This window comes from Mercenaria mercenaria, chromosome 2 (genome assembly GCF_021730395.1).
Source record: "Mercenaria mercenaria strain notata chromosome 2, MADL_Memer_1, whole genome shotgun sequence".
NCBI classification, from domain to species: Eukaryota; Metazoa; Mollusca; class Bivalvia; order Venerida; family Veneridae; genus Mercenaria; species Mercenaria mercenaria.
The window spans coordinates 97976273-98000611 of record NC_069362.1 but is presented as its reverse complement, the minus strand read 5'-3'; the positions used below and the strand labels follow the sequence as shown (position 1 = coordinate 98000611).

At 33.0% G+C, this 24339-nt stretch overlaps 1 protein-coding gene across 1 annotated transcript; it reads left to right on the top strand.

Moving 5' to 3' along the window:
* Positions 1-19705: 19705 nt before the first annotated feature.
* LOC123564670 (uncharacterized) lies at positions 19706-23701 on the top strand. The gene is made up of 5 exons (XM_045358406.2): positions 19706-19864; positions 20455-20804; positions 21393-21551; positions 21913-22108; positions 23226-23701. The coding sequence occupies exons 2-5, from the start codon at positions 20486-20488 to the stop codon at positions 23545-23547; spliced, it is 996 nt and encodes a 331-aa protein (XP_045214341.2). The 5' UTR covers positions 19706-19864; positions 20455-20485; the 3' UTR covers positions 23548-23701.
* Positions 23702-24339: the final 638 nt, after the last annotated feature.

The following is a 24339-nucleotide window of genomic DNA, read 5'->3' as shown; positions in this document are numbered from 1 at the left end:
TATGGCGCATTAGGATAATGTTTCACTGAAAGCGTACTTGGAATCTGACAGCTGGAGAAAATGACTGCTGCATGTGCACTAAATGAGAAAATGGGTTGTTTGTTTACACGCCTGGCAATATACTGTTGTGATTTATTAGTTCAATGACAGTTTTTGTTGGGTTGTACATGAATTTGCCCGAAAATCTTCAAATTTAGTGCAAGAAGACTTACAGAACAGACAATTTTAATATATTATTGGATACAGGTACTGGTAAGTCAAAACCATTCTAAACTTGTGATATTATTTTCGTTCCTTTTAATTGGTTAATACACAGACATAACGGCCAGGCAGAAGCTGAAAACTAAGGAAAACTTGCTTTCAGTATGAATTTTATTTATGCACTCGAAGCTACTCTTATTTAAGTTACTATCACAATGGATGTTTAATGTGGTCCTAACTGGAATACTGAAAAATATATTTGATATCATTCACTTTAAATTTAGTAGATTTATTTTCACTAAAATCTCAGTATTTCATAAAAAATAGCATAAAATGAAATAGAATATACGAGTACAAAATTAAAAGATATTTCGGCAAAACTAAGATTCATGTAAGTACATGCGCAGTCTGGTCAGGATCAATGCTGTTTGCAGTCAAAGCCTTCTGCAATTAGACAAACTGTTATCGAACAGTATGAATCCTGACCAGACTACGCGAATGCGCAGGCTGGTCTTGATCCATGCTGGCCGCAAACGCACTGTGTGGTTTTCTCACGACGCGGCTCATATCATTTTCAGGGGTTTACATGAACATTCATATACGTATAAGCATTTGTTTAGTTTTTTCTATGTACAGATGTACGGATAAATTCGGAAAAAGTGGATTGTGACATAACAAAAAATGAGCTATGTATACGAGGATGCAATGCTTCACTTAACTTTCGTAAATCGTAAATTATTATTACTATTATTTTTATGCTTCCCGAAGGGCGAGCATATAGTTGACACTTTGTCCCTCCTTCCGTCCGTGCGCCCGTCCGTCCGTAGTATAACTTGAAAAATATTAACGGCATTTTATTAAAATTTCACATAATCATAGAGGCCATTGAGACAAAGAGCAGTGTCAGAGGACCATAACTCTACCTTACCTAGCTTTTGAATTATCTCCCCGTTATTATACAAAATAAGGCTTGTCCGGAGCATTACTTGAAAAGTATTATGACATTTCATTTAAACTTCACAAAATCATAAACTGATAAAGGCCATTGACAGTACGGCCTCAAAGAACTATCATGATTGGTCTAATAAAACTGCTTTTTAAACAGAGAGCAATAAATTCTTGCACACTTTTTAAAACTGGAAACGTGAACAATATTGAGGAAATTGTTGCTCTAGGAAGTTGTTGTTTAGGGAGTAAGACTACGTTGATGCATGCAAAATATGTATAATGCTATTTTTAACATTTTGCGATTTTGTCCATATATATTATGCATCTAGATCTATACATAAAACTTAGTTTTGATATTAATTTTCCTTTTTATTATCAGTACTGTGTTATTATATTGGACTGCTTTTATTTGATTACAATATTTCTATATGGAATTACACTACATGTATTGATAAATATTGGACTACACGAAGACATTAATTCTGTATATAAATCGTTTTCCTCGTGCAGTCCAATATTAAATACACAGTCCAATATTAAAATAATATTGGACTCCACGTGGAAAATACTGTACTAAGTCCCATTGAAAGCAGTCCAATATTAAAAATACTGTACAGCGAGAACAAAGGAGTGACGTCATGACAATGTTTTAAAGACTGATATGGTAATTGGAATAACATCAAAAATAGTTCCAGAGTAGGTGAGATAAATCCACGGACCAAGGCACACTGCATTCAAGCTGATGGTCTGATGAATATGCATTGTTGACATTAACCTTACAAGTACGAGGCCTTAAGTTGGAGTCTACCCATTGAAGAGCTGTGTAACAGACACCATACTGTGTTTTAGGACATCTAGCAGAATGTGTCAAATGCCACACTTAGTTCAGTTGCAATACGGGCCGTGACTTCTTGTCTCTCCATACCAATTAGAAGATTATTTACCAACCGAATTAGCGCAGAATCACAGGAGTGATATTTCCTATAAGCAGATTGGTTCTTAGGCAATACTTAAGCATGCAACTGTATCAACCGTCTTATCAATTAAAGCAAACGTTTCAGGCCAACCACTAAACAAATCAACAAAGGTATTTATATATTTATTTTCGGACATTGATGTTTGATACAAACCACTTAAGTCTAAACTTAATTATGCCATGGCATATTGGGGTATATCAGTTTTTTCTAACGGGTGTCTTAATTGGCAAATGACACAAGTAGGAACGTACTCTAACGTTTCTACAGATTAACTCAACACTCTCTCAGTTTAATTGAATCATATGTTTTCATGCACGTCATTAACATCTGTATCAGTTTAACATTTGTTTCCCTCGGAAATCCAATTACTCAACACACATTATATTCAATGAAGCAGTTATACCTAAATATACTTAATGCAAATCGCTGTATTTTCTTATTCTCCATAGGACTGTCAATGAGGTATCTAAGAGGTTTACAGTTGCAGTTCATAGTAAATTGAGCACTAAACTTCTTAATTTATTTTGCCTATTTTTACTAATAGAATTTTTGATTACCTGCTTAGTTAATTTTGTATTAATGATTTTTTACATGCCGTTTCTACTCTTTACAGTGGCCTCCTCCCGTAAAGAGTTTCTTAGTTTTTCTGCTGATCCCAATTTTCACGTTCCCAAGAAAAGACATAAGGTTTTTGTTTGTTTTCACCTTGGTTCTGTCTACATTTATTATGAACATGCACTTCGCTATAACAACCCCGGGAAATTATCTTCTTTCGTCCTATTTTTCTTTCCTTCACCTAAGAAACTTGCTTGCATTCATACGCTTTATGACCAGATTTCGTACATTTGTAACATCGCACTCGTCTAATATGGTCTATTTCCACAGGCGATTTCTGTCTCTCAAAAGGAACTGTTTGTCCTGACAACCTAACTCGTGCTCTAAGATTATGTTCAGTTGCTGCCACTGCCGTGGCTGATTCTGAAAGTTAAGTTCTACTTCTTAAACTTTTCAGCTTTAAGCCATCGTCGTTCAATCTATCTATACTTGAGTCAGTCGATTGCCTTTCAATGTCAGCATTTCGCTGGCCTTATGCTTCTCCAGCTAATGACATTATTCTTTCAGCATACCTTTGAATATTTTCATTTTTGCCTTGACATACATTTATTTTTATTATATACCTATATGAATTATGCAAAAATACAGCTTGCATTTCACAAAGAACAGGCTGAAAAAAAATCCCGTATTGTACCTTCCAAAATCCCGTATTGTATGTTGCCGGACTACTTTCATCAATATGCATGAGCTGACACAGTTATAAAAATAGCGCACACAAAAACATCACTCATTTTATTTTAACATCAAAAAACATTTAAGATTTCATTTGATTACAAAGAAACAAACTAAAAGATGGAGGTATATAATAAAAGGGTCACTACAACAGTAGCTAGATCTGGGATTTTGTATTCGGTTCGAGTGGATTTTGCAAGGACGGATCACACTCGGCGCATGCGCGCCTCGTGAGATCCGATCTAGGTTATAACACACTAAATAGTTGTTGTTCTTTATTCTATATAAAACTGACCTATTTCCGATGACCGCAGCACACATCAGGACCCATTTTAAATTTCTGTAACTTATATTTTCTTCAAGAATATTGTCAGTGCTAACTAAAAATCAAAAGAAAAGTGGGGGTCATGTTTGATGCAAGAAAAATAATTTCAGTCAAACACACAAACTGCAAAATCAGCTAAAAAATGAGACCCCAAATTATACTGGTGGTGTATGATCTAAGTTTCCATGAAAAATTTTGTCATGTTGTTATTTCATTATGAAAATGCTACCTACATGTTAAGCATACATCTGTCATGTGATTTTAGCAAAAAAAATGCAAAGAAAGTAAGGAAAATAGCTCTACAGAGCAAAAAAAACTAAGGACTATTTGTGTCCGCCATTATGCGACTACCATTTTTTTTCGCGCCATTTTTCTATTTAGTGTCTGTATGCCATCTAGCAAAATCCACTCGAGCCGAATACAACATCCCAGATCGCGCTACTGTTATAATAACCCTATTATATTAACAACGCAATGTGAGGATCCACAACATCTGAAAACCTGGTTGACAATTCCAGCCTTAATTATCCCAGGAATTTGTAGTGTTGTCTTGCAAATACTTATTTTTAAGCCCGCTCAGTAGAACTTTGATATTCTAGCAGCTTTTCCAGATCCTCTGCAATATTCAATAAAAGAGCATTTGTCAGAAGATATTATCTGTTCTGGAATATTACACCAAAAGTAAAACACTTTGAGAAATGCCTCTATAGTCAGCGCATTTGAAACATTAATCCATTCCAGTCTTAAACAATTAAATATGATGTTATACCAAAATGCAAATGGTCATGTGGTTGAGAATGAATTAGTGGTAGCTCCCACTGCTGATATCTATTTATTTATTTATTTATTTATTTATTTATTTATTCCAGTCTCATCCATATACATTATAAACAAATGTACATGTATACAACCATTCTATAAGAATTATTTGAGACTATACAGCACATAAAACAACAGCATAATATGTTTGTACAAATATTAAAATACAGTAGCATTTGTACAAATGTAAAAAATAGCATTCCAGGAAACATTTCCAGTGTACAAGATATATCAGAATTGATTGTCAAAAGGGTATTTTTATTTATTTAATTCTTACTTTATTTATTTATTATTATTATTATTATTATTTTACATGAATGATGTCTAATTTTGAAGTGTATCTAGTACGCATGACTATATATAAATAAAATTACTAATTACAACTAGTTAAACATCAAATAGAATACCTATAGAAATTTAAGTATTAGATGTACACTGGGAATGTTTCACTGCTCATTTTAAAATATGTACCATTTCAATTAAAAGTTATTTCTATTTCTAAAAATAATAACTGCTTACACTGTTTCCTTTAAAAATATATACCATTTCAATTAAAAATCATTTCCGTTTCTAAAAGTAACTAGAGCTGTCCACGAGACAGCAATCTCGACTTTTCAGTGCTTGACTAAGAATGCCAGTAAAAGGGGCATAAATATGTCAAAATTCTAATCAGAGTTATGGGGATTATTTCTTACCGTGTAGCCTTTGATAGTAAATAACTATCTTAAGTTTCAATTCAAAAGCTTTAATAGTAACAGAGATATTGGATGTTATATAAAAGTTTAACAAAAAAGACTACATTAAAAAAAAGGGGGGCATAACTCTGTCAAAATTCAAATCAGAGCTATGGTGATTGCCTCTCCTGTATTAGAGTGTGATAGTAAATAACTATTTTAGGTTACTTGATATTAACAGAGATATTTGACTTTATCAACAACTTTAACCATCGGCTATGCCTACGTCGACACTGGGGTGAGTGCAATAGCTCTACATTTTCTTCGAAAAGTCGAGCTAATAGCTACTTATAGAATAATATTTTACTATACAGTATGTTATTTCTCGGTATTAAAAATTCACTACAGGTTTTAGCTAGGATTCTGACCAGGTCTGGGTGAGTAAACATGAATACCAATCTGTCATTATCACACATATTCTTAAAACTGTCTTTTATAGACTGAGCCTTCGTATAGAGGTTATCACGCAGTGATGCATATAAATGACATTCAAATAATACATGCATTTCTGTCTCGACACAGTTTGTACAAAACAGACATGTCCTTTCAGATACAGGTAAATTAACGAATCCGGTTTCAGTTCTTAGGGGCGCGACCCCGCATCTGAATTTAGATAGTGCTGACCTATGACAAAATGGTAATTGTAATTTACAATAAAGCTCAGTTTCATAACTATTCTTAAATAACCTGTAAGTTCTAAGCTTGTTGCGGCCAGTGCCATCAACACTCGTAGCTCTATTTAGATAAACTTGCCACTGAGCAATATGAATATTCATCAGTGTGGTACATACATCGTTCAACATCTTGTTTTTTTTTTTTTGAAAGATAGAACAGTATACATATCTAAATTCATACAATATAGTTTGTCGTTTACAATAAATGGCCAGTTTTAAGGTTGAAACCGCGAAGCGTTTGAGACCTATACCATAACTACCGTATTTCAGAGCTTGCAAATATCATACTGACAGTTTTCACTGAAAGGCAACCGCCGTAAGGTTTTTACCCGTTTTTCAGGCTAATTAACAGATATTTTTATTGCTATAAACTGTTCTCTGAACATTGTTCTACAGTCCGTTGATATTTTCATACATATGTAAATACAATAGTTAAAGAATGCGTCTTTTCGCATGAAAAATATGTTTTTAGGTCTGTTGACCCATCATGGCTAATTAGAAAAGTGAAGGTATATTCCTTTAAAACATTTCAGAAAACCCCGGGTGACCGAAGCGCATGAAAATATGCCGATAAAAATAGTTCGAAACGTTTTATAAAGAATTATCTAATTTAGCCTTAATATTACATATTGCACTCGTCAGTAATAAAACAGCATATGAGCTGAATCATTTTTTGTACTTGTATATACATGCGATTCTTCCTACCTGTCTGGACTCCTACGCTGTGGCTTCGAGTGGCAAGGGAGATCACTGCGTAGGAGTTTGCCATATAAGAAACTGTTTGATTTCGTCTAAAAATAGATTAGCTTTTTGAATTACTTCCCTTTATTCTTAATTTTTTCTTATTTTTGTACAGCTTTTATAATGACCGACTCATATTATTTATTTCCTATATTTAATTTTATCTTTTAATATTATTTTTTTTTTGATGATTGATATAAAATTGAGTCAAAATAGTTGTCTAAGATTTCCTATTTTTAGGTAAATATAGTTGTAGTATATATTTGCTACATTACTTTCATGTAGCAATATAAAATTCTATACTCTACGTGGAATTCCTATGCTTCATTGTCTGAAAGGGCGGATGGACCGTTATTTAACTTAAACACTCACTGACATGTAGCAATAAAACTAATACGTTCATATATGATGTTATGCATGCAGTCGTGCTGCATTTGCACGCATTTGTTTGAATATGTAATAATAAATAGACATATTAACAGGATAAATATTGGCATTCCCTGTAAATCGTGTCTCGATTTTAGCGGGACTTGACGATGACGTTAAACAACGTTACGTCAGTTCTGCATTTGCATTGCAATGTTGTTGTTGAATTGACAGAACGCCATGATGTAGAAATTTACTCGAAATTTGTCATTTTGATAAAGACCATAAGGCCGAAACGTTAATAAAACAGAGTCTAAACTACAGAGTCTTTAAAATATATCGTTAAGTAAAATAGAATCAAAGCAGTACATAACGAGTGATTAGTTATGTAGAATATCACATGGTGTGTTTGCATGATGTGAAGTTTCTCGATGTTGGCCTACCTATGTGTCCCCGATTAATGAAACTGTTTGATTTCATTTAAACAAAATAGAACCAAAGCATCACAAGGGGGCATTCGCGTCTTCTCTCGATGTAACCCTACATTCCATTCATGTGCCCTGCCAGCGCTTTGCTTAGTGACTTGCAGCTAAATAAGTTCAATATATAATATATATATCTAACTTCCGGGAAAAAGAACAGAGGAAAGATACGTATTCCTTAATTGTCAAAACATTCATAACCCGATTTTGATGTGTATAGTTCTTTTTTATCTGAAATTTGTGCGGAAGTCGAAACAGCAGGATTTTGGGGTAGATAGATCTAGTTTCTAGTTTGGTGGACCCCACTGACTTCTACTGTTGTTTTAGCAGGGTCGGTCGTTTGTAGAAACTTTTTAACAAGGTAGAGGAGTTTAAAGGCAACAACCCATGAATTAAAGAAGTGGGGTTGCAACACTTATATTGTATTGGTGTCACGATTAAGTCGTGATATCAATACATTGTATTTCTAGGGTCGGCTAAACAAGAAGTTGATTTCGCAGAAATGTATAGAATTATACAACCCGTGCTCCCAGAATTGTAACACAATGATAGCTCGCAGGTCAGTTTTCAGTTAATTCATCATTGTGTGTATTTTATCTATTATTGATTTTGGTAGATAATCCTGATAATTCTTACAAATGATACGAATTCTGTTTACATGCGTAGGTCATTGTTGGTATTTACTACTCAAGCAAATTTCGTAACATCGGAGTGTTTTATCCATTACGTTTTGGCCTAAATGACTTTGTTTACTATTATTACCGATCAGATATTGCGAAATTCTCAAATGAAATTGATTTGGTCAGCCTTAATTACTTTATTTTTGTTTTCGATGGAATTTTCATTAATTGGCCAGAAATGTTAATTACTTTGTTTACCTGTTCAGCATATTGTTGTTGTTTACAATTTATACAAAATGAATCACCGTTGAATGTTTTATCTATTAGATTTGACCCTAATTATTCTGTTTTGTTTCAGTAACAGTCATTTATTTACGAAAATACACATTGGTGATTGATTCCACATCTGTTGTTTACTATTATATGAGTACATAATGGACGTTTTGATTGACATGTTTTGAAATTGCTTTGAATATTTTGAAATACTTGTAAACATGTTATTGCGTTGTAGTTCGTAAAAACAGGTATAAATACTCAGAGAATTAAGAGAAGATAGGAGAATAGGGAGAGGAGGACTGAGTCAAGAAAAGAGAGAACTGAGTTAAGAATCAGGAAGTTAGAAATGTTTTACAAAAATGGGATCGGATAATTGGCAGTTCGGATCGGTTCAGATCAGCTCGGTTAAGTTCGATTTTTTGGGCTCCGGTTTAAGAGCGGGTTAAAAATAACTGTGGAAGTTTTAGAACTGACTATTATGTTATAGAACTTTTGGACTTAAGAATAAAAATTAATTAAAAGTTTGACGCGGGAAAATACTATTTAAAAAGCTGATGTATTTATACCTGGATCGACTATTAGTATAGTTGTTTTTCTGTATAACCTTGTAAATAAAACCGAGTGTGAAAAACTGCTGACTTTCTCAATCTATGCAACCAGTGGTGGTGTTACATGGATCGTTTCTGGTGCACATGTGACCAGGATTTCAACAGAACATTTTGAACGAACAAAAAATTTGTCGCGGATATCACAACGGAAGTACTTAAAAGAATATAGCTTGAAAACTACATTTGGAAATATTGAAGCATCAATTACAGAACAGAAATTCATACAAAAAATAAAGAATAAAAATTTAACTGTTTTCCTTGGAAAATTATTAGTACATCAATGCCGGATAAAACAACAAAAGACCTGAGGAAAACGAATCTGGTATTCATTACATGGCGAAATATTGTAGCATCAACAATGAATTAAAAGTTCGGAAGCGCAGAATGCTAATAATAAAAAAAAACTGATAAGAAAAATGGAAAAGAACTATATGACAAATACGGAACTACTGTCGGAGCTGGACAACGAATCGCGCAGAGAAAGCAAATCGTTATAAAGACGTGCAACAGGGCCGTGCTACAGAAAATAGCGACTGCAGGAACTCAAGTAAATGTTTCTAAGGAGGAAGGGAGATATATAGATTCCAGGAATTCATGTAAAGTAATATCTAAGGAAGGAAAGAAGATGCAGAACTCCAGTAATAAAATGAGGTTAGTGACTGTTCAAATTTATCCTCTTAACCATAACGGTAGCTGTTCGAAATCGTAGAAATTCTCGTAACTGTTATAAGTTAAGTTTCGGTAAAAGTAATTAAAACTCTTTTCTTGTGAAATAAGGTAGAAATAATTTTCTGTTCAAAATAAAGTTAAGACACGAAAGTATAATTAGTAAAATAAATCTAGTATTTTTGACAGGTGCAAGTTGAATTAAATAGGATGGCTCGGAATGTTAAAGATTTCTTTTAGTTTTTAAAAGTTATAGAAGCAGAGATTATTGACAATAAACTTTTTTTACATGGAACCAGATCACAAAGTTTTTTTTTTTTTTGTTGTTGTTGTTTTTTATTTCGGAAATACTAGAAATTGAAAATCAGCTCATCCTTTTTATACAAATTCGAATAACCGATTAAATAAAGAAATGTTGATAGATGAAATTATCATTGTGAAATTATCATTGTGCAGCCTATTTTTTAATTCAGGCAGGAATGTAGATGTATACTCTTAGCTCAAAGAATGTTGTATAATTCATAGTTAAGATGTGGGTGAGTCTTAAAACGTGGATCATACATGGCATAGGGCATTAATATACTGTAGATATATATGAGACGGAAATAATGTCTTAGAGCGTGAGTAACGCATATATATCATATTTAAGATGTAAGAAGTCTTAAAGCGTAGATAACGTGCAGTATAGAATTTATAGGGAATATGACGTGTGTAACGTCTTCGGAGCAAGTGCAATGCTCAACTATTGGGAATTAGTCGCCAGTAATGCGATTGTTGTAAAAAAATAAATGTAGAGGATTTTGTTCTTTGAGTCAGAGGGATTGAGTGGCTACTTTGCCTGAATTATTAGGGATGAATGTACAAGAACAATAAATATGATGTACATTTAAGATATGAGGCAATTTTAAAACGGGACGGTTTTAAGTTCACAAAACCTTATTTTTTTAGGGAGAAATAAAAAGATAAGTAACTATGTTTAGATTCTGAAGATGATTTCATGAGCTAAATTTTTCAAGGCAGGACATATAAGAAATTTGAATTTAATTAAAGATAATATTCCGAACAGTTACCAGTGGTTTGCAGAGATTCTGAACAGTCCTAACAAATAAAAGGCGATGCAACTTTTAGCAGCAGATGATGTATGGTAAAACATGTTTAAAGCCATCAAAAAAAAAAAAAAAAAAAAAAGTTGAAGAAAATCATATGAAAGCTTATATGAATACAAAACGGATAGATAACATTGTACCAGCGTAAACAATAATAGCAAATCATCACAGGAAGTGCAAACGTCATCCGAAACTAATATGAAATATTCTATGATTAATTCTTGGGAAAAATATGCTGAATTGTGTTCATATCTTGAAAGGAATATTCTAGAGACGTGTTTCTTTTTGTAGATGTGTTGTTTTTTATCTTATAGAAGTGTTCCCTTATAGACGTGTGATTTTATTCTCATTGACGGGCTACCTTTTAATAGACGTGTATTTTTTTACCTAATAGACATGTTCCCTTTTACAGACGTGAATCCTCAATTTTATGTGTTTGAATTTGATTGTTATAGCTTTAGCAAAATGAAAACGTCAATAGCAACAGTGACATGAAACGATAGCAACGGAGACTTGTAAAAAATGCAGCCGGATGAAAAATGGAACTGGACAAAAAAAATGATGCCGTGAATAATATTTTGTCATGCCTGTACTTTAAATGTTTTTGAAGAAATGTATAAGAAAAAAAATATACTACATAACATTTGCTTTGCAAATATGTAGAGTGAGGTAAACAAGTAACAGGTTATATATTTCGCTTGGTTATCAAAATTGTTGAAAAGGCAGTATCTTTGAATATAGGTGCATAAGTAAAGTTTTCATAAAAATAGTGGGCGTTATATACAACTGAAAACAGTGTCTGAGATAACAGCTTGATAGTTTACTTCTGATGCTCCATAATATATTATCAAAATTATCTATAATAGGTGAATGCAAACGTTCGATAACATCTGAGAATCTTCATTACTATGAATATTCTCGATTGATTAGGATAGTGATGTAACACAATGATAGCTCGCAGGTCAGTTTTCAGTTAATTCATCATTGTGTGTATTTTATCTATTATTGATTTTGGTAGATAATCCTGATAATTCTTACAAATGATACGAATTCTGTTTACATGCGTAGGTCATTGTTGGTATTTACTACTCAAGCAAATTTCGTAACATCGGAGTGTTTTATCCATTACGTTTTGGCCTAAATGACTTTGTTTACTATTATTACCGATCAGATATTGCGAAATTCTCAAATGAAATTGATTTGGTCAGCCTTAATCACTTTATTTTTGTTTTCGATGGAATTTTCATTAATTGGCCAGAAATGTTAATTACTTTGTTTACCTGTTCAGCATATTGTTGTTGTTTACAATTTATACAAAATGAATCACCGTTGAATGTTTTATCTATTAGATTTGACCCTAATTATTCTGATTGTTTCAGTAACAGTCATTTATTTACGAAAATACACATTGGTGATTGATTCCACATCTGTTGTTTACTATTATATGAGTACATAATGGACGTTTTGATTGACATGTTTTGAAATTGCTTTGAATATTTTGAAATACTTGTAAACATGTTATTGCGTTGTAGTTCGTAAAAACAGGTATAAATACTCAGAGAATTAAGAGAAGATAGGAGAATAGGGAGAGGAGGACTGAGTCAAGAAAAGAGAGAACTGAGTTAAGAATCAGGAAGTTAGAAATGTTTTACAAAAATGGGATCGGATAATTGGCAGTTCGGATCGGTTCAGATCAGCTCGGTTAAGTTCGATTTTTTGGGCTCCGGTTTAAGAGCGGGTTAAAAATAACTGTGGAAGTTTTAGAACTGACTATTATGTTATAGAACTTTTGGACTTAAGAATAAAAATTAATTAAAAGTTTGACGCGGGAAAATACTATTTAAAAAGCTGATGTATTTATACCTGGATCGACTATTAGTATAGTTGTTTTTCTGTATAACCTTGTAAATAAAACCGAGTGTGAAAAACTGCTGACTTTCTCAATCTATGCAACCAGTGGTGGTGTTACATGGATCGTGAAAGTTGGTGTATTATGTGATATCGTGTTGAATTTTAAACAATAATTCGATTTTTCTATTCTACTCGATACTTGCAACCTAGCTACATGGAAATACTTTTAAAAATTATATCTTCTAGCTTTTAGTTAAGAAAAAGAGAAGACCCATGATCCTTATTTGTCAAAACATTATTCTATACATCTGAAAATCGTGTTTTTGTTTTGTGGAAGTCGACACAAGGGCTATTCTTAATAAATAGTCTTATTTATTTAATATATAACGATTTGTCAAGAAAACATTCACTCAAATATTATTTGTACAATAGACTGGTGAATATAGAAAGTAGTATTGATTACGTCAAGAATATATATTATTTGTTGTTGATGTAGCCGGCTGCGAACTGTAGATTTATTCGTTACTTTTCGAAACGCTATAACATACTGTAATCCAAAGACCGACACGCAGAGGTACATCCTAGCTGGTATACATGTATAGCTTTTGAATACTGAACCTTTCTAGAACAGTCCTCACTTATATGCCAACCTTGCTAGAACAGTTGATAATCCTCGTTTAATTTACCTATTAAGCCTTACAATTTAGCAATTGTACAAAAAAAAACCTTGAAACCTGGCAAACATTGATAGTCTTGGTGTTGAGCAAATTTATAATCTTGGAGTTGAACTTTTTGAGATCTGATTACTTGGAGAATGATCTTGGAGTTGAACTTTTGAAGTGTTGAATTCTTGGGAGTTGAACTTTTCTGGTTGTTGTGGCTGCAGTAAGTGCATTCTGGTACTGCACGATGTGCATTGCCTGCAGTCGTCTAATTCTACGACATTATTTTCATATCCTTCTAATTTACGCTTGATAATCCTTTTGATTTACTAATTTATCACCATTCTTGGAAATATGCTTCGAGTTACAATTATAGAAAAAAAACTTGATACACAGCAAACATAAATAATATTTGGGCTGAACTGTTGGAGATCTTATTACTTGGAGAATAGCGTCTGATACCCTGGTGAGCACTAGGACCACAATGGCCCTTTTGTTTGTTTTATCTTTCTTAAATGATAAGCGCAGTTTGGGAACACAGGGGGCGCATTTATGTACGCAATGATTTTGTAGTTACTGTTGAATGAACATGGTTTGGAAAACATCGTCTGCTACTGATTAAGTCATACCTAAGCGAGTCCACCACCAGTGCGTATGTTTAGGCTACATTGACCTACCCTCCATTGTTCTCATTGTTTAGGGTGCACAGACCTTGACTTACCCTCTATTTCTCTCATTAAATCAGATTCTAGATCGATATCGGAGATATATTTTACTACTTTATTACATGTTAAACCTAGCTCTTTGTGTAGAAAAAGATCTGAGGAGATGCACATGACTACTTATGGAAGTGAAGCCATGATCACGTGCCTGATACACATGATGGAAACGCTAATATTGTATAAGTAGACATCAGGAAATATATACTTTTACTTTCATTTTGCAAAATAGCTCCGACTAACATTTTGAAGCATATAGCATAGCTTAAAAACATCAGTAGACATTCTTCTTTACAATCAGGCATCAATAAAGCTGATATTTGACATGAAAATGGCCTTAAGTTTACTAGTCGGGAAAATTGCACTATATATTTATATGGACTACATTCGAGTAGACCACGGTGGTATATCCAGCGAATAACTACCTCTATGCCTTCAATACCAGCTCCTGTGAAATTGAAGGCTACATACACACTTCTTACCAGAACAACATGTATTTCTTCAGATTATAATTTGCTAACAGCATATCGAAAGGTTTCAACCTTTCTGTGCTTTCAGCGCTTTGATTACATTTAGTACTGCCTATATTGACTGACCAGTTAAATATTTTCCTATTTACTCTATCATCAGTGTATTTTAAACATCTATTCCAGTGGTTAAAATGAACCAGACTATGAGGACAATTGTTCAGAAACCGGTGACGCAAAAACAGCAAGTCGACAGTGTCAACATCAAAGGTATTCCTTCATCGCCGGTGGTATCATGGTTCAGAAACAAAAATAGAAATTAACAATGTTAACTTTGTATATCTACGTTGTGAATATTTGTATATAGACGTGTACATTGACACTGTTTATATTGAAAAATAAAGTTTATAAGTGTATGCTGTAATTAGGTCAAGTAGTTCAAGGAAGGTGAAGAGTTAGGTTTTTTAAGTACATATAAAAAGAAGTCCTTAGCCATTGTACTCACAATATATCCATACAATATGTGAAATATGTAGATACTATCTGGGAATCAGATTGATTATATCGCAAAATACGAACTGTGTAATAAGTGTATCCGCGTATAGTGGATTATTTAATTCAATGATATGTCTATATTTGTGTATCGATTTTACATTAGTGACATTTGTAGCGTTTTAGTTTTAATGAACTGTAGCTTTTTTCAATTAATTATTTTAAAACCTAGTAAGTAATTTTCTTGCTGGCGGAGGTATATAACATAATCGATCCTATGTTACATGTATAATTCTTACTTTATAAGCGTATTAAAATTCAGGACTTAAACGTTTTACATAATTTTGTTTAACAGGTCTTATATATTACACATTCTTCTTAAAATATGTCTGATGATTTACATATAGCGTGCAACTCGATTTAAACTATCGAATATATTTTAGCAGTCGCGTAATTGTTAGAATTATTATCATTTCCATTGTAATAATAATAATAATAATAATAATAACCACCATCATCATCATCATTATCAGTACTACGTTAAATAACCAGAGTTTCTAAGATTTAACGAGTTCTGGCTACTCTGGTCAGCCAGAGTAACCAGGATTTCATTTGCTCTGGTTACTCTGGCCAGAGTAATTACTCTGGTAGGCCAGAGTAGCCAGAGTTTCTAGGATTTTAACATGTTCTGGCTATTCTGGTCAGCCAGAGTAACCAGAGCAAATGAAATCCTGGTTACTCTGGCTGACCAGAGTAGCCAGAAGATGTTAAAATCCTAGAAACCCTGGCTACTCTGGCTGACCAGGGTAACCAGAGCAAATGAAATGCTGGTTACACTCTGGCTACTCTGGCTGACCAGAGTAGCCAGAACATGCTAAAAACATTTTAAAATCCTAGAAACCCTGGCTACTCTGGCTGGTCTGGCTAAGTTCATGCACATCACGGGTACACGTAGAAGTATGCAATCGCAACCTTTCTATAAAACATACTAGTAGGCGGTCGCAATATTTAGTTGTCCTTAGTCATGGTCAAACTTCACCTAGTTGTCTTAACTTAGACTTGTCTTAAGTTTGAACCTAGCTTCAACAGGTTTTTGCACAATAGTTTACTCGTAAGTTGCATCATAAGTTCAAACTTTGTTACAAGTAGGCTTCGTGAAACGGACCCCTGACCAAGATACAGACAAAGAAAATTTAAGCTACATGAATTTAAGGCTGATAGTGAATTAGTTCTTATGTTTTACATACATAAATAAAATTATATTTGGTCTATGTGCCACGGCTTCCTGCTAGGGATTGAACCTAGAATTCTTACAAAAGTAAGCGTGTTTCTTTACACTACAAGAAGTTATCTCATGGCAACACAGAGCAAAATACACAAAAAGTGAATTAAGTTATCATATCTGAATTAAAAGATAATTACTGAAAATCTAAGTACTTGTAAGGTAAATATTCATACAAATATAAAGAAACTTACGCATCGTGGACTATTGTTATATGAACAATGATACCTGTGCTTTAAAAATATCAAACAACGGAAGTGAATGTGGAACGGTTAAAATACAAATATTTACTATGTCAACGAAAAGGTTATTGCTTTACAAATTAATCAGTCAATCATTTTTCATTACTCTGTATACCCATATCATAATGTGAGTCACACAACTAAAACAAGTTAAAGAAAAATAATCTTGTAAAAGGGACTTGATATTTTCAACAAAACATGGATAATTGCAGTAAAAAATGTGTTGTGCCAAACATAACAACCTTTTTTGAAAGCCTCTTCTACTTGTTTTGAACTAATTGGTATATACTGTTTTTTTATAAAAGCAAAGCCCTATTAGGTGGTAGACCTAAAACAGTTACTTTAGTTTTAATAATGAATGAAATGATCAAACTGTTTTAAAGGAAAATACTCTACAGCATTTCTGTCACACGTTAATGCTTTTTTATTTCAGTCTCTTCCAATAAATTACAAATATACACATATAAATTTTGCAAAACATAAAATACATAGTACTGGCCATTCTTGAAATAGAATTATAAGAGACTTTGTATCATATAGCATATCAATGAGGAAAACCAGAGACATGACGCTCACACCACTAACTAACACAGTCAATGATACTGAGTAAGATAAGCAAACATTAATATATTCTGATCCAACCACACATACATTCATATCACATAATTGTTATGCGTCATAGATCTGGTAATCTCACGAAGCTTTAATTTGTTAGGACATTATATAGACACAAGCTACAAACAAATATTTACACAAAATCATCTTAAAAATCAGCTTACCATTGCTAACCTTTTTATTAAAAAGCTGCAATAAAAAAAGTTACGATTTAATAAGATACTGAAGACTGTAAATCGTGGCACTAGTGCGCAAAATAAAAAATATTTTAAAAGACCAATTACCCTCCATTATCAGATCATGAGGAGACTGGTTAGCAATAATAATCTGGACTGTCATAAAAGAATATCTTTACGTTATATAAGAATTTAACTTAATTAATTCATTATTTACATCGTAAAATTTGGTTTACTACTAAAACAAGTCACATTTTCATACAAAAGTAGTCCTCGCATTACATACAAAAACCGCCATTTGTAAACATATACTTCCTGAAAGTATGCTTAGACTGAAAACTACTTGTAGTATGATATTTACGAGAAATGACTATGTATGATTGATAATGAACGATAATGACGAATAAGTAACGATTAAAAATAAATGATAATGATAAATAATGATGACGTTGAATGAATTGATGATGATGATGGTGATGGTGGTGGTGGTGGTGGTGGTGGTGGTGTGGTGCTAGTGGCGATGATGATGATTGTATATAAATGAATGATGAAAAATGAATGGATGATGATGACTTATCATGATTATAAGTATAAAGATTATTATTTACTTGTCAAAAGCATCAGTTTAAGTTGTTTATTTATATTACATATTGTATAGAAATAAGTATAGCCCTTGATTTATTTGTTTAGTTTTTCAAAAGAAGAGTAACATAGAATGCTTGCTTAGTATTTGGTATTTAAAACTATGCAAAGGTCCTTTCTGAACATACTAGTATATACCCAGATTGTTGAAACCTGATATGTAAATATGATTTTCTCTTTTTGTTGCCTATTCATAAACAATGCTTAGAGATGAAGTGAGTGTTATAGTTCTGCCGTTTCAGATTTCACAAATGTATATCTATTGTGTTTTGTGTAAAGATATTATTCCTTTCTTCATCTAGAATTTTGAAGCACAACAGTTGAGATTTCTAATCGGCGGCACTGAACATAGATACAGAAGTCTGTTTTCATATCTTGAAGTGCACAGACACGATCCACAATGTCAGTTTGTTTTAAGAGGTATTGGAGTGCCACTCATACACTGCTCTTTTGTTTTATTCTCTATTGAAAATATTAGTTATGAAGTCAGATGATAAATTATTTATATTTGTCTGAATTAAATGAAAGCGAACACAAATATAGACAAAATATTTAAACGTGCTTCTGTTCCGTAATAATACGAATACGGAAAATTATTACAAAGGTTATAACCAATATATCAATACGATTATGACGGTAATGGTTTACAGATTGTATTATAAATATCCGTGAACGGGGTAACTCCTGCGGAAAGTCCAAATACACTTTATCTGTCGTCTGCGTATCAATGTTATATATAAGTATATGCATAAAACAAAAGCCAGGATCGACGAAATTACTTGGTTTACGGAAGATACCAGGTCAGCTAGTGACGTAATTAAATTATAAACATATAGCGAAATCGCCTATACATGAATCTACGATAAAATGTAGCTGTTACATTTCACGCACTCGTGATTAAATTATTACGCATCCCAACTCCTGCCCATATTTTATTAACTGATAAAATATAGGGACATATTTATTATTTCTTAACTGTAGAATCAACAAGCTGCATTTTAAGTTTCTCATTTATTTTGTTTAAGTTTACTTGCATTTATATATATACTATTCGATAAGAGATTATATCATGTTCTGTTTTAAAAGTTAACTTCATAATTAACTATTTTACTATATCAGTAAATAACTGTGCCAGATCTCTTTAGGCCAACATAAGGTAAAAATGTTTACCAGCCAAACTGTGAGAAAGCCGAACAAGTGCGTTTTTCTTAAAAAATGGTATTTACATTCGGAATAGTTAACTTCTGACAAAAATGCATACATAAACTGATAAATGACTGACTGACGCATATACATTACTGATAAGAACAGTAGACTACTAGTCAATGTATCAGATGACTTGTTAATTTGTGAGTATCTAATATTAGTAAAATAGGTAAATGAGAAACAAGGCATTAAACATCACATCCTTAATTCATGAAAACAACTTTAATATATTAAAATCGGAATTTCCATAGGTATAACCCATCAACATATTAATTTAATGTTTTTCGTCCCGAGTTTTTTCCTTCTATTCTTATATGTTTGTTGGCTGTAAACTCATTATACAAACTGACCATTTTATGTAATTTGCAAAATAGAACAAAGTATTATTTTATCGGTTATTATAAAGATTATCTTCTTTCTATGTCTCAATAAAAAAGGTAGACAAACTAATTACGTGTTTGCACTTTTTGATGAAATCCCTTTGGATTTTCCCGATTATAGTGTGTAAAGGATTTTCCCGATTTTAGTGTGTCACCGTTCCTTAACATGCATAAACAGGACATGCACTCTGTATTAGATTATAGACATAGAAATATGTCGCTTCTGAATTATTCGTGAATATTGTTGTTTTTATTGATGGTGACCATGTTACTGGTGTGAGGACATATGTGATGATAACGGTAATACATATATCTAATAATGATAATGACAGAGGTTGAAAAAGCAAGTTGACTATTTGATGAAACTAAATAAAGATAATGGTCCAGAAAATATGATATGGGAACTTAGTGTCTTTATTACTAAGTTTGTGACTTTGAAGACATTTATGATGATGATGATTATAATGATGTTGTTGAAAAATATTGATGATTATGATTGAATTGTAAAGGTTGATTGTAACGATAATGATGATGATGATGTCGTCATTTTTGTTTGCTTCTTCTTCTAGTGCTGCTGCTCCTGGTAAGGATGAAAATGATGATGATGATGATAATGATAATGATAATGATGATGATGATGATGTTGTTATTGCTTTTGCTACTGATGATGATGATGATGATGATGGCACTGACAATTACAATGATTATGACGATAAGGAGGAGGCAGAGAAAGAGAAGAAGAAAGATATATTACCGGCAATTAACCTTGAAAATGTATTGTAGCTAAAACATCTTAAACTATATAAGAATAAAGTTTGGGAAATCAACTAACGATATCCTAAATGTTATTGCTTATTGTAAATTAACTATTGAGTCTTGTTTTCTTTCAGACTTAACTTATTTTGCACAAGAACAACAATCATGATTGCTCAACGTACGTGTGCTCAAAATAATATAAAAACAAAAACATTCGATCTCATTTATGTGTTCTCAGGACGAACCCGTTTCCTAGTCATATTCATCTTCTCAATAAGTCCTTCGTTAGTACATAGTCAGCCACTTCACCTGCCAGCTGAGCGATTTCCATGTGGTTCCTCAAATCTGACCTGTCAGCGCTGGGGCTATACTGCCTGCGTCAAACCTGACGGAGAGTATTACTGCTTACCTTGCGACCATGAATATCTCAGAACGTTATGTGGAACAAAGGAAGAGGTTCAAGGATGCAATCTTTACTGTACCGGTAAGTGTAATATATAACAGATTTTTATTTATTTTATTGACTATTGTGTTGTTGTTTTTTTTAAACTGTATGCTTAATATCACAGGTTTTTTTTTTATAATTGTATCAACTTTGTTCTGTTATTAAAAGAAGAAATGTGCAATACGATACATGTATTTTTGTTATAATAATCAAACGGATCTATACGATGGATAGGTGCGTCCAGAATTGAAAATCCGATCGTTCAACGGTTGATTACGGAAGTCTGGTTTTACATGTATATTGATATGTAGAAATAGCAACTTTCTGGTCCACTTTCGATATGTAATTGTTTAATGAGCTTTTAGATAATACTCACAACCTAAAATTTTACCGGACATGTGGTTATATGTGTATCAATCAGTGTACAGGATATTAATATGTATACCTCAACGTAACCCTGGTTATTAAAAACGGAAAATACTCTGAAACTATTTTTTTATTGTAAGGGTATTATATTTATGCCGGAGCAAGTCAGGATGTTATTTGTTTTGTGGAGTTTTTTGCGAGGAGGGGTTGGTTTGTTTTATTTCAAACGAATTACTGACAAATCATTATTGTCTTTTTCAGAGAACAAAGTGAACATCGAGATAAAGAAATTACAATCAGACTTTTTCAGGCAAACTAAAGATATCAAAAGTAACTTTACTACTATACTTGCTGACGTACAAGAAGACTTTTTCAAGAAGTTAAGAGATCGGGAAGCAAAGCTTAAAATATGTCAGACTGGTAAGCGTTTTATTGCGATATCATTTTTTATCAACTCCAAATTAATTTTGGAGGCAACACTGTAAATCTGTACACTAGCTGACAACCACAAATACGTGAACATTTTAAAGATTTTACAGTGATTATTATTTAATTTATTCACTTATCAGAATAGTCAAAAGTATTCCACAAGGCTAAAATTACTTAAATGGTATTGTTTTTCACTATAAGATTATAAGGGGTATGGTTTGCCGAGGATATCTTGCAAATGTATTATATTAAGGTCTTTCGAAAAAGTTGCCATCTGCCAGGCTCTACGGATTTAGATCTAATTAAACAGAATTAGTTTGCTTCAACCATATAAATATTGTTTCTCTTTCAGACAGAGATCTGTATATAAACAGAACGAAATCTCTTGAGAAGGAACTCAGTAAGGAAGGTTATTTCACAAAATGTCTTAAATGGATACTTGGAGGTTTAGCATCGTCATATGTAGCTGCTGGTGTGTGCTTGGTCATCTGGTGCCTAAAATGTCGTAAACGTGACAAGACAAGTGCAGATATTGAAACACCAGAACAGTACGTTCATTTTAATTTCTTTTGTAACCCTTGTAAAGGGACTGGGTTTGCTGTTATATTTCGATCTTCTCAGATCGTTCAGCACAACTTAGATCGTTCAGCACAACTTTTTTTTCGTAGTATAGGTCTTGTTTTGTTTCTCCGCTTGAACATTTTGGTCTGGGTGGTTCCAATATTCCCACTTTCTTAGCTTTAGGTATTGTATAATCACCACTTGGATATTGTGCCTGCTTTTTAATTTTGTCTTTTGGCAGTTCCTGTGATATGCAGGCTCCATGCCTCTCGGATCCCCTTTGTAAATTCCAGTTTGTTTAGTTCTTCCGATTGTTTTCTCGTTTAGGACAACCCCATTATTTTAACTGGGGACCATACGTCGCTTTTAATGGAATTACATGCTAGTGTATCATTGAAGGTTCCGTGAGCACCGCCGTAAGAACACATACTATCACATATCTACAGATGTCTCATAAATTGTTTTTGTACTTGTAGCAGGTGTAAATGTTGAGTTCTGCTCAACCCGGGGGGGGGGGGGGGGGGTAGAAGGCGTGGGCGGTAGCTTCCACTACCGTCCATGACTAGGCACAATCAAACCGAGCCTGCAACAGTTTCGTTTTTGTCGTGTTGAGCGACCTGTGGAGTTTCCACTTTTTTTCTATTTTTGAAATGGGGACGAGAAAGCATTGTGTATGTCTTGCTAAATTTAAGGTACAGGGGGTGCTATAACAATGCCAATTACTTACAATATTCGAGTTTTACAAATCCTACTCTACGCTACGAGAAGTAAAGCAAAAATATATAGATTAAGGAAAGCAAACGAAGATCTGTACTAAGGGGAAAAACACCTTTTCAAGGGCCAGTTTGCCAAATTCATTCCTATATAGAAGAGCCTTACATTAGAATATTTAACAGTAAGTAAGTGCTTTAAACATGACAAAACAGGGAAGTGGTAACATTCACAGATAAAATGACCACTGAAATACGCGAGTGTATAGTAAGCCTCGATTGGATACTTGTGTTTGTGTGTGCTCAAACGAAAGCAAATGTAACATGACTTAAAATAGTAAAGATGGCATGTATATGTACAAGAAATGTGAAGCCATTTTCATTTTTACTTCAGATTGGTGCCATTGAAACAAGTTGCTTCTAACAGGAGCGTTTCGGAATGGTCAGAAGAATCTGAAGTTAAAAAGGAAGTACCATGTCCTATTGTTCTAGACAATGCGACACAAAGTGAAAACGACAACGTAAACGCTAGTTCCAAAGGAAAGGAATCTGAGCAACTGACTGACGAACAAAATAATAAATGTGTAAATAATGGCTGCTCGACAAAAGCTATGTTCCAAAATGTTCCTCCAGCATCAGAGAATGGTTTCGACAAAATGGCCATCCAAAGACAAGACCATGACTGTACCCTTAACAAACAGGCTCCAATAATTTAAACTATGTCGTTGGGTCGTTTCATTCATTGTTTTATGTATATTTATGAATGGTGAATGCGTGCAATTGTATGCATCTGTATTTATCACAAATTATTTATGCATGTCGATGAAATCATATTTGTTTCAGTATCAATAAATGTTATTTGTCTACAAACATTGTTCCTGTAAATAGAGTAATTTGAAAAACATTGACATATACGGTTTTTGCTGTTACATATATCTGAACAAGTATTAAGCGTGTGTTTTTATATCGTTTGTAAACAATATTCCCATACATAACGGCGACGGTTTCGTCGATACTATAATATATCATTTACCCTATATTGTTCTAAAGGTACGACCTTTTCTTGAACTTGATAAGGAAATGTAGTGTAGATGGTAGTCAAATTCCGGTCTTAGTAATAAACTGATCATGAATTCTAACTAGGAGCATTTAATGGTAGGCAAATTTACTGCTCCTTAATCAGCATAGTTGTGTGTTGCACCCGATATTACGGTCATATATTATTCTAACTTATATAGAAAAAAACTTCCAGCAGTACACATGATACATTTATACTGCAAATATCTTTAATATTTTCTGACTGTTGTCATAATCCTTAGACCAATATATTGTTTATCGTTCGACATATCAAAATGCATCAAAACTGAATATTCTGAGGTATAAATCTATCCGTTTCTAAAAATACACCAGACTAATAATATATAACTTCTATAACGAATTATATTTAATTCTAACACGATCCGCAGCAATTGCTATATAAACATATAACAAAATCGCCTATATATATG